The 12174-nt window shown below is 43.5% G+C and overlaps 1 protein-coding gene across 2 annotated transcripts in view; it reads left to right on the forward strand.

Moving 5' to 3' along the window:
* The window catches only part of GPR155 (G protein-coupled receptor 155), a 38050-nt gene that overhangs the window by 2397 nt on the left and 23479 nt on the right, over positions 1–12174 (forward strand). For both annotated transcript variants that reach the window (XM_082236302.1, XM_082236301.1), the window contains exon 2: positions 5030–5537. In XM_082236302.1, the coding sequence (XP_082092428.1) occupies positions 5066–5537 (472 nt within the window). In that variant the 5' untranslated portion in view covers positions 5030–5065. The remainder of the gene's footprint in view (positions 1–5029; positions 5538–12174) is intronic.

A 12174-nucleotide genomic window follows, 5' to 3' on the forward strand; every position in this document is an offset into this window, starting at 1 on the left:
AGCTCCTGCCCACCTAGCAGTTCAAAAGCATGTCAAAGTGCAAATAGATAAATAGGTACCACTGCGGCGGGAAGGTAAATGGTGTTCCTGTGCGCTGCTCTGGCTCGCCAGAAGCGACTTAGTCATGATGGCCACATGACCTGGAAGCTGTCTGCAGACAAATGCTGGCTCCCTTGGCTTATAGAGCGAGATGAGTGTGCAACCCCAGAGTTGTCCGCGACTGGACCTAACTGTCAGGGGTACCTTTACCTTAGGTAAACAGGGTGGGGTGGGGTGAAGTTACATTATGCTGTGCTCTTAGGTTTGCTCCCTGACTGCTGTTGCATGAAGGTTAAAAGCTGTCTTCCTCCCTCCTAAAAAGACAACACCACAGTGAAATAAAAAGATAGGCAGTGGCATTCTTGGTATACTATATTTGACCTTGGTGACCAGCAGTCTCTTGGACAAAACATGACTCTGAGAGGCTTGCCCCATATTTACCAACCATGGAGGAAAGCAGATTCAGTAGGAGAACTTGGCAGCAGTCTACTTTCCACACCTGTCCTTTGGCAAGACTTAAGTAACGACTGGGACCTTAGATTCATAAGGGCATAATGAATGAAAATGGACAGGCCAGACCTTTGCTTTGTCAACAGAATTAGTAAGGAATCCTGATGTTTACTCAGCCTCCTATTTGTCAAAGAGATTAATGTTAACCCTTCACATCTGCGGTGCAAATGTTAGGAGCCTTTCTGAGAACTTACCGTATTTTCCCCTCCTAAAAAGTAAGGGGAAATGTGTGTGCGTCTTATGGAGCAAATGCAGGCTGCACAGCTATCCCAGAAGCCAGAACAGTAAGAGGGATTGCTGCTTTCACTGTGCAGCGATCCCTCTTGCTGTTCTGCCTTCTGAGATTCAGAATATTTTTTTTCTTGTTTTCCTCCTCCAAAAACTAGATGCGTCTTGTGGTCTGGTGCGTCTTATAGAGCGAAAAATACGGTAATTCATATGATAAACAATTTTATGTGAAAGGTGTGACCTCTGTAACATTTGACTGCGCTATTTGTATGCAAGCCAGGGGTCTAAAGATGGTTGTTGCCATCTGGGGAAAATAATATTTTTATGATTGTTAGGCTTTGTAGATGTTTAATATTCTCTTGTCACTTATTTCTTTTAAAAACCTCAGATAAACGTTTTTGTATTGTCATGTGTCTTAGATGCTTTCAGAGAAACAATGATGCACAAAAAACTGTTAAGAGTTTTGAGTTAATAAAATTTGAGATTGCTTAATTTGAGGGAGATCCTATGACGACTGCTGTTGTGGTCCCCCCCCACTTTATTAACCATCTCAAGCATTAAAATACCTTCACAATAGCACCTTTTTATCTGTCTTGTGTCAGGGTATGATTATTTGATCCCCAGATTTAAAATATGAGGTGACTTTTGTAGAAAGTTTTGCTTGGTTTACAAGAAGTCTACAATTTATGCCATGGGTAAGTAAACTAAGGCCTGGGGGCCGGATCCGGCCCAATCACCTTCTAAATCCAGACCATGGACAGTCCGGGAATCAGCATATTTTTACATGAGCAGAATGTGTCTTTTTATTTAAAATGCATCTCTGAGTTATTTGTGAGGCATAGGAATTCGTTCATTCCCCCCCCCCAAAAAAAAAAATAGTCTGTGCCCCCACAAGGTCTGAAGGGCAGTGGAGTGGCCGCCTGCTGAAAAAAAGTTTGCCGACCCCTGATTTATGCCTTTTAAAAATCTCTCTTGAGTAGGGTAACAAAAGGGTAAAATTATGCAGCTAGCTTCCTCCTACAAAGATTTTACTTCAGCTTGGTTGGAAAAAGCTACATTCAATCAGTATGTCTTCTATTAAATAGCAGATAAATTTATCTACAAAGATTCTTTTGTTGTAGAAACATTGTCCTCTTTGACATTTCGTACACTTGGCTTACGATAACATTTTAGGGCATGTTGTTTCAGTTTGATATTAGCCCAAAGTTACCCAAATTAAAGCCTAACAGACATTTTAAATGTGAATGAGACAGAAATGATCACCTTTCTGTAACAATCAGCCCCCCAATATATATATATATATTACTATTAGTGAATATGCAAATAAAACCACAGTTTTCTTCACAATGGAAACTAAATACAGACAGACTTTTGGTGCTGTATCTACACAGTTTACACAAGAATCTCTGCTTTGCCAATAATCATGAATCCTTCCAAAGCACAGTTGATCTGCATATTCCTGAGTACGTCGTACCTTGGAAGTCAAATGGAATCCATTCCAGAAGTCTGTTTGACTTCCAAAACGTTCAGAAACCAAAGCGTGGCTTCTTGATTGGCTGAAGGAAGCTCCTGCAGCCAATCGGAAGCCGCGGAAGCCCCGTCAGACATTCGGCTTCCAAAAATAGTTCGCAAACCAGAACAGTCACTTCCGGGTTTGTGGCATTTGGCATCCAAAAAGTTCGAGAACTAAGCTGTTTGAAAACCAAGGTACAACTGTATTCACCTATACTGTATAGGGAATACAAACTTAACCAGCCTTAACATTTTGGGGTGCAGCCACACCTCTTAAGATTCCAGCCTACAATGCTGACCATGGTTTCGCCAAGGGGGGACAGCTACCCCCCAAGATTAAGTAAAACAAGAGAAATACAGCGGTACCTCTAGTTACGAACTTAATTCGTTCCAGAGGTCCGTTCTTAACCTGAGGTGCCACTTTAGCTAATGGGGCCTCTTGCTGCCGCTGCACCGCTGACACACAATTTCCATTCTCATCCTGCGGCAAAGTTCTCAACTCGAGGTAACTCTTCCAGGTTAGCGGAGTTTGTAACCTGAGGCGTTTGTAACGTGAGGTACCAGTGTACTTAACTAACTGACCAATCATGTCAATTCTGCCCTCCCCAACAAAAGTCCCGCCCCCTTCCCAACAAAAATCCTGGCTATGCCCATGAATGCTGACCTCAATTTTCAAACATTCCATGGCTCCTAGAATCCACTTGGCAAGCTTGGCCTTTTTGCTGAGCTGTTTGATTGTTTGTTTATTATGTACAACCTTATGTATGTATGCAAGGAGTGCCCTAAATATATAGACACCACTATCCTAATTTAAGCGGTCTGTGTTTTGCCTTCTAACTCATAGGCATTCCACCACCTGAATTGGCCATTAGAGGAAACGAGTGGCGACCTGTAAAAACAACCAACAGCAATAACAACGGTTGCATGTCATCCTAACACACTAACAAGAACACTCCTGTTCTTGGTGCCATCCAGACCTGTGGGGTTCAAGCAGGCCTCTTCTCTCTCTCCACCCTTTTTATCTTGGAGGGTAATCCTGACCCTCAACATTCTGTGGCTTTTGCTCCTCTGGATCACCAGCATGCCACTGTATAATGAACTGCCCATACAACAGTGACATGGCAGTTAGGCTGAGAGAAGCACAATTTGCCCATCTGCAGCAGCTTATAATTGTTGGCTATTTGCAGTTTAGTAGCGCTGCAGAGAGCTTGCTGGGGAGACCATGCATTAAAAAGGGACTAAAAAATAACTTAAGCAAGGTTTTAATAACAAAAACGAAAACTCCTTTTACACTAAAGATAACAACAAACATGACCCAACCACCAAGCCATCCCCCAGGGTAAGGAGAGAGCTAGGTGCTGCTCCTTATATACTATGCCCAAATGCTGACACAGCTTAATTGACACAACCTAGCAGCACCTGCTATGTTTCACAGCTGTAAGACTGGGTCTCGTTATTTGCCCTGGCCCTGGCCCTTAAAGACATACACAACTTGTGAAACAATAATGAACCTTCACAGTTTCACATTCAGACCTCACCTGGAGTACTGTGTCCAGTTCTGGGCACCACAGTTCAAGAAGGACACTGACAAACTGGAACGTGTCCAGAGGAGGGCAACCAAAATGGTCAAAGGCCTGGAAACGATGCCTTATGAGGAACGGCTAAGGGAGCTGGGCATGTTTAGCCTGGAGAAGAGGAGGTTAAGGGGTGATATGATAGCCATGTTCAAATATATAAAAGGATATCACATAGAGGAGGGAGAAAGGTTGTTTTCTGCTGCTCCAGAGAAGCGGACACGGAGCAATGGATTCAAACTACAAGAAAGAAGATTCCACCTAAACATTAGGAAGAACTTCCTGACAGTAAGAGCTGTTCGACAGTGGAATTTGCTGCCAAGGAGTGTGGTGGAGTCTCCTACTTTGGAGGTCTTTAAGCAGAGGCTTGACAACCATATGTCAGGAGTGCTCTGATGGTGTTTCCTGCTTGGCAGGGGGTTGGACTCGATGGCCCTTGTGGTCTCTTCCAACTCTATGATTCTATGATTTTAAAGTGACCATTCAACAATAATAGCAGCTAGCCAGCCAGGTGCATCATGGGAATGGCAAGTTTCCTGCATTTTCTGTGAGGGAAGATCTTGCCGATACTGCGACTCCATTGGAACTGGATGACCAGTGCATCTTCTTGTTTGCCCTGGAGATGCATGTGTGGCTGAACATGTACAATGTTCCCATTATGATGTGATAAACGGTCTTATCTCTACACTGATTGCATGACAAATTATTGTATTATGGCTTCTGTTGCTAATGAAATCCAGAGTCCTTCTCCCTGCACCCACCGATTTTGATTCTTCAATATGGCAAGCTTCAGTGACCTGACATCAAATCTAGAAATGATTGAAATCATAAAACTTGCTGAAATAGTTTGATTATAGGAAAACAGGAGAAAAAATAAAGTTCTGAAAATCATGTTTTGGTATTTTAACATAAATAAAATCTAGACAAACATTTTTTTTCCTTATGGAGAAGTTGTGTTATCTTGCTTAAGGATAACAGTTCTTTAGATGTGCTATCTTATCTTTTCTTTCAACGGAATAATATTTATTTCAGCTCCCTATTGGCCTTGTCTCCTACTTCCAGTTCCCTTTTAGGGTTCCTGTTTTTGTTCCATTTTACTGCGATGTGAGGGGCTTTCTCAATCTCACTGCAATACAATAACGAACGCTGCCTTCCTTGTTTTACAGATCAGAATCCACATGCTACATTTTCAGAAGCGCTGAATGAATATGGATATTTACACGTATGTCAGCACAAAGAATCTCTCTTCTTCAGCCAATATGTCCAATCTGCTTTCAGGCAGATTTGGGTACCAGCTGAACTTCACCAGCAATTCTCCTTCTATGTCAATAAGTAAGCTTTTCCCAGCCTTGTTACAATGCTTTGGCATAATCCTTTGTGGATATATAGCTGGAAGAGTTAACATAATCACATCAACTCAGGCCAAAGGACTCGGAAACTTTGTCTCCTGTTTTGCACTCCCAGCTTTATTGTTCAAAAACATGGTTGTACTGAATTTTTCCAACGTGAATTGGTCCTTTTTATACAGCATCCTTGTTGCCAAAGCATCAGTGTTCTTCTTGGTCTGCATTTTAACACTGTTGATAGCTACTCCTGAGAGGCGGTTTAGCAGAGCTGGACTGTTTCCTATTTTTGCTACTCAGAGCAATGACTTTGCACTGGGCTATCCTATAGGTAAGAAACAAATTTATGTATTTTTTTTTGTTTGTAATGAGATTGTTTCATAACACTCTGTGCCTTAGGAATGCATAGTGACTTGTTTGCATTGATGATGTACACAATGCGTGCACTGTTGTTACAGCTGCTAATTTGTGCTTTTGAATTTGAGAAAGACCACATTCTGTTGCACTATGAGTCACATGAAGCAGAACTGATGAGATAATAATAATAATAATAATTAATAATAATAATTTTGCTATTTATCTGGCTGAGTTACCCCAGCCACTCTACTAAGCAAAGCCATGTACTACCCAAGTAGTTGTTGTTGTCTGTCAGTTTCACTCAGAATTGTTCAGTGAGAAGGCATGTTTTCAATGTAAGGTGTTCTTGGCAGCACTAGAACTTTTTCATTTCTTTACCACCAAAAATTGATCCAGTTGAATACTTATTTTTCTAGTTCTTGTGTTGATTTTCTGGGGTGAATGGCAATAATGTCCACCAGTAGGTTGACAGACTAAACATTCCCAGTGGGAATGACTAGGAGAACCCCCTCCATTCATGGAAAGAGTTTGCATTCTCTGGAAGGTTCAGCTAATAGAAAGAGAAGTCGTTTTTGGTGCCCCCCCCCCCTGCAGCCTCCCACGCCATTCCCTCAAACTGCCTGGAGCATGTTTTTAGGTGGCAGAGTGGTCTGCAGAAAGAAGGGAAGCTGAAACAGCCATCTGCCCTCTTCCACAAACGGTGTTCCATCCAAATCTATGTTAATACGGCTAAAATGGGAAGAGATCTTTCTTTTAGAATCTGTATCCAAGATCACCCTTTAGTACTGTATTTTTCGCCCTATAGGGCACACCCGCCCATAGGGCACACCTAGTTTTTTTGGGGGGGAAATAAAGGGGGGAATTATTCCCCCCCCCCAGGTGCGGGGCTGGAGCGGGGGAAGCCCGAGCTTCCCCAGCCCCCAGAACAGGCTGCTATCCGCAAGCCTAGGGAGCCCGGTGGGAACTCCTGCCGGGCTCCCCAGGCTTGCGGATATCTGCCCGAAGCCCGGGGCGTGAGAGGGATCGGTGCGCACCGACCCCTCTCACTCTCCAGGCTTCAGCGAAAGCCTGCAGTCGCCCCATAGGAAACACACACATTTCCCCTTCATTTTTGGAGGGGAAAAAGTGTGTCCTATAGGGCGAAAAATACGGTAATTTAGTTCAGGCAATTATTTTGTATCCAGCAATTACTTTAACTAGCTGTGATGCTTGCTTGCTTGCGTCTAAGGTCTTCACATACAAAGATTGAGAATGTTTGGCTCCCTGTCACAGAGAATTGGTTGGATGCCCCCCAAAAAAGAAAAAGAAAACCACAAGCAAGGGTTGGAAAAGTGGCCATTGGCACTGTTCTGCAAACATGTACACAAAGGCTTATCCGGTGATATAATAGGAAGGTCCTATAACTGTTCTCATGCTTTTGGTTGGGCAGGAAGTTGCCCAGCCTGTACAACTTGCTGTACAAGTGGATTAATATATTGGAGTGTAGTTTCATTTTTGTTGTGCAATATTCTAGAACAAGTAAAGCAAATAGTTCCATCAGCAAAAATTCCTGCGCACCTTTGGATACAACTCATGCATGCACCTATGGTGCTGTATACTATTGGAGAAGTCATTATGCCTCACTGAAAACCCTTGTTAGGGGATAACTCAGGATTGGACTTTTAGCATTGTTGGCAATATTCAGTTGATCCAGCAGAAAGAGGCTGCCTTGGAGCCAGTTCAGATGATGACTGCTTTTTGTGAATGGCCTTGACACAGTTAAATTGATTGATCCCTGTTGACTTCAATGCAATTTCAGCAGCATGCCTGCGTATAAAACTGTAGTTTGAGAGGCTTTTGGCTTAGTGAGCAGGTGAATGTTTCTGCTTGTGCCCAGATCCTACCAGCTGTGTTCTGCTTTAAGAAAGCAGAACAAAAACAAAGCTTGCAAAGTGTATTGACCCTGGATGTGTGGATCCTTGACTGTTTTGATCAAAGAAGCTAGAAGTTAATTCCAGTTCATTCTTTTGTTTCTGGATTTTGTTTGTTTGTTTTCCCCTTCCGCTAGTTGGATTAGTTGCCATTAGTGCTTAAGTTTAAGTGAATGTGATTAAATCACTTCAGCAGAGTGGTCATCAATGAGACAGAATGATAGGGAATTTTAGAAATCAGTATGAAGTCAGTATGCCTAATTTGTTCCTGCACCTGCTAGTGATGGGGAGAATGTGTGTTTTTTTTCCATGTGATTGAAGCTTTATACTTAAAAGCTGAGTTCAATAGAATTCTGCATGCAGTGGCGTTTCTGCATATGTGCAGAACTGCAGTCTGCAGCCTTGAGTTTAGTTCAAAGTGTGTGTGTGTGTGTGTGTGTGTGTGTGTGCTGCATACACTTCAGAAGAAACTATAGTCATACATGTTACTTTTGCTTCATGTTAAGTTTTTTCAGGTTGCGTCCCGCGGTGACCCAGAAGTACCGGAAAGGGTTACTTCCGGGTTTCGCCGCTTGTGCATGCGCAGAAGTGCTAAATCATGCTTTGCGCATGTGCAGAAGTGCTAAATCATGCTTTGCGCATGTGCAGAAGTGCCAAATCGTGCCGCGCACCTGTGCAGAAACGGTGCTTCAGGTTGCGGGCTTTTCATGTTGCGAACGGACCTCCGGAACGGATCCCGTTCGCAACCAGAGGTACCACTGTAGTGAATTTTCTTCTTAACATTGACCTGATTTAGATGGCTGGTATTCCGCTGCCTTGTGGAATATCTTTGGGACAAGAAAAGACTACGGAGGAAACCCTACACAAATTCAAAATGGAGCTCCTAAGGAAGTTGGTTGGCTCCTTCCAGCAACTCCTAAAACCACACTGGTGCCAAACACATTGCTCTGCTTTCCTTTGGACCACATTGGCAAGACCTTGTCATCTAGCCAGCCCAAGACCGCCTTACTCACTGCCCAGGCTTGCACCCTGGGGAGGTCACTTTGTTGCTGCTGACGCAGCAGTTTGATTTAACTCCTGGAAATGCAATCCATTGTTTCTCGAAACTGACAAAAGCCAACAGCACAGTTCCTCTGTATTCTGAGACAGAGACCATCAAGCAGTGGTCCACATGCTCCACTCTGCTGATCTCTGGAGCACTGATGGAACACTCAAGAATCTGTGTGGCTCTGTACTTTTCTCTGGCAGCTGAGAACGAACCCCCTCTGTGACTCCCATAACATGGTTTGGTTTTGACAAAAGCAGTGTTGAAGGAGAAAAGCAGCTCATTCTGTGCTCTGCTAATACCCCTCTGCAATTTTCAAGTGGTCCATGCGGGGGGGCGAAATGTTTTAGGACCGGTTCTCATGTTCTCTCTCTGCCCCACCCTGATTTAAGAGCATATAACAGCTAATCTGTTTTAAAAGATCATGCTTCTCAGCTGGGAGAGGTAAGCTGAGAGTCCTTGAATGGCGCAATGCGGCAGAAAACATTGGCTCTGCAAATCCGGTGGTTTTTGACTCCCATCATTAAAAGGGACTTAACAGGTCATAGTTAAACATTAGTTAGGTGTCCTTTAAGCACCACATACCATGAGTAATTCTAATAACGCTGAGTGGAGAAATTGTAAACAAAATGGAACATGGGACTTTCTGAGGGAGGAAAATTGATTTTTGAGTATTTTAGAAATCCAATACAGCTAGGAGTTTTTTCAAGACAGGTGAGGTTTTTTGTTTTTTGCATATAGGGCCTGACCTCTTCTCCAAAAATTCCCAGTGAAGTTGTTTGTGTCAAGTTTGAGAATATGCAGATGACTTGTAAGATATGAAACCTGTTGCTACAAACATAAGTGCGGTTTGAATCCCTGTGGCTTCCTTTTCTGGATTTCTTCTACCAAATAGGGGAGCACTTGGGATTTTCTCCCTGTGTTTGCAAAGAGGGATAAGAGTTTGGGTTTGGATTTGATATCCTGCTTTAGCACTACCCTAAGGAGTCTCAAAGTGGCTAACAATCTCCTTTTCCCTTCCTCCCCCACAACAAACACTCTGTGAGGTGAGTGGGGCTGAGAGACGTCAGAGAAGTGTGACTAGCCCAAGGTCACCCAGCAGCTGCATGTGGAGGAGCGGGGAAGCGAACCCAGTTCACCAGATTATGAGTCCACCGCTCTTAACCACTATGCCACACTGGCTCTCACAAAGACACCAAATCTCTGCTTTGCCATTGCTGCTTCTCCTTCCTTCCTCTTTACATTTGACTGTATCAGGGCATTCACCCCAAATCTAAATTAGGTGACAACTTGACTTTTGCTCTCAAAATACCACCTTGCAACTAATTAAGCACATGCATGCAAATGATTTTAATTTGCATACACCTTTTCTCTATACAGGAATGTAAAATGTAGATGGCAGGCTGTTGTGATAGCTAGAAAAACTTCATGGACTGCTGGATAGTTTTCAGGCACAATCTTTATATCGCTATAGGACTCACCTATAGAAATGTCCTCTTTCATATAAAACAGTGGCAGCTCGAGGGGGTGGGCTTGGCGTTTATGTTACAGCCTTCTCTATGGTAGTGTCACATTTTACTTCCTGCTTGGGGAGGCATGCTGCTGTTGCTTTCAGGAATTTTTGACACCCCCCCAATACAGTTTTAATATGTTTGCATTGTTTCCTTTAAATATTTTGTGAGCTACATTGAGCGTTCAGTTGCAGTTCAGTGACACCGTAAAAAATGTTATTTAGGTTTTGGCTAGAGGGGGGTGCCTTTTGCTTTCTGTCAATGCTTTCAGCCTCATGTATTCCTGAAGGACCTTTGTGCGAAAGCAGCGAGGGTTTCTGGGCCGACGCTTGTCATCTTCATGCCATAATGTGGCTTGCTAGCATGTTCTGTTACCATAGCTGCCCTTTTCTCCTCATCTCCTATGCTTCTAAGGTGGCACCTTAAAAGGGCCAGGCTATATGCAGTGCTATATTTATTTAGCCCAAGGCTTCCCTTACTCTCAACTGGTTCAAGGTGAAGCTTTACACTTCTTTGTGTGTTTGAATAGCAGCTGATACCACAGCCTATCACCATCCTCCATGCTGTGTATCTGGGCTCCCTAGTGCACATTTCATTTCATCTCAGTCTCGGTGCGTGCTTCATACTGTCTTTTATATTACTTCTTCTTCTGTTGTTTTGCAGTTAACCTTGCACCAGCTTTGGAATAGCACCTGTAGTGTTTTAACAGGCATTCTGCAAAGCCCTTTCCTGCAAGAGCTTAATGTCACCAGAATAACTGCCTGGGATCTTTTATTGTCGCCACATAATCCATGCAGATAAGGACCCACAACAGAGTCATAGGTTAATAAGCCAGCAGCAAATGCTTGAACTCTGCCCGTAGATTAAACAGGGTTGTGAATAGTTAGCTAAGGCAGCAAAATTTCTAGGACTTTTCAGTTGCCAATCTCTTTACAGTCTGGTAGTACTCTTGAAGGTACAGATGGGTGCATAAAGATGATGTGGTTGACAGAAGCCAAGCGGCCCTTTCCTTAAAGCTTAGTAGTAGCTTCAGACGTCTGATTTAAAGATCAGGGCCTCATTGGTGTGTCCCAGATTTGTATGGACCTAAATCTGAAAGACGGCATTCACACATGCAGGAGGCAGGAGACTCTGCGGGTATTGCATTTTGTACCGGAAAGCATTCTATTAGATTGTGACTATTTGTTCATGGCAATGGGAGGGATACAGTCCAATGCTTGGTATTTTATTCCCGCTTGGACTACTGCAATGCGCTCTATAAGGGGCTACCTTTGAAGGTGACCTGGAAACTACAACTAATCCAGAATGCGGCAGCCATACAGGTGACTGGTAGTGGCCGCCGAGACCATGTAACACAGGTCCTGAAAGACCTACATTGGCTCCCAGTACTTTTCCGAGCACAATTCAAAGTGTTGGTGCTGACCTGTAAAGCCCTAAACGGCCTGTACCTCCACGCCCATTGCTCAGCCCAGACACTGAGGTCCAGCTCCAAGACCCTTCTGGTGGTTCCCTCACTGCGAGAAGTGAGGTGGCAGGGAACCAGGCAGAGGGCCTTCTCGGTAGTGGCGCCCGCCCTGTGGAACTCCCTCCCATCAGATGTCAAGGAAATAAACAACTATTTGACTTTTAGAAGACATCTGAAGGCAGCCCTGTTTAGGGGAGCTTTTAATGTTTGATGTTTTATCATGTTTTTAATATTCTGTTGGGAGCCGCCCAGAGTGGCTGGAGAAACCCAGCCAGATGGGCGGGGAATAAATAATAAATTGTTGTTGTTGTTGTTGTTATCATCCTGAGTGTAGCACAATGTGAATACGGTTTCAACAATGGAATGAGATCAGACCTAATGGGAGCAAGTTAATGGGAGTGCTGGATTGTTTTTCAAAGTTCAGGGGAGCAGTACCCAAAGCTAGTAGACTCTCTAAACTTAGGGTCATAGTTTCAAGCCCCACATTGGGCAAAATATTCTTGCATTGCAGGAGGTTGGACTGGATGACTCTCATGGTCCCTTCCAACTCTGATTCTAATCCTAGTCAGAATAGACTTGTTGAAGTTCATTGTGCATGGCTAACCTAGCTTCATTAATTTCGGTTGCTCTGCTCTGAGTAGGACTTAGTCAATGTTAGAAACTCAGATATATAAGCTCAT

This window comes from Podarcis vaucheri (genome assembly GCF_965113315.1).
Source record: "Podarcis vaucheri genome assembly, chromosome: 1".
Taxonomy (NCBI): Eukaryota; Metazoa; Chordata; class Lepidosauria; order Squamata; family Lacertidae; genus Podarcis; species Podarcis vaucheri.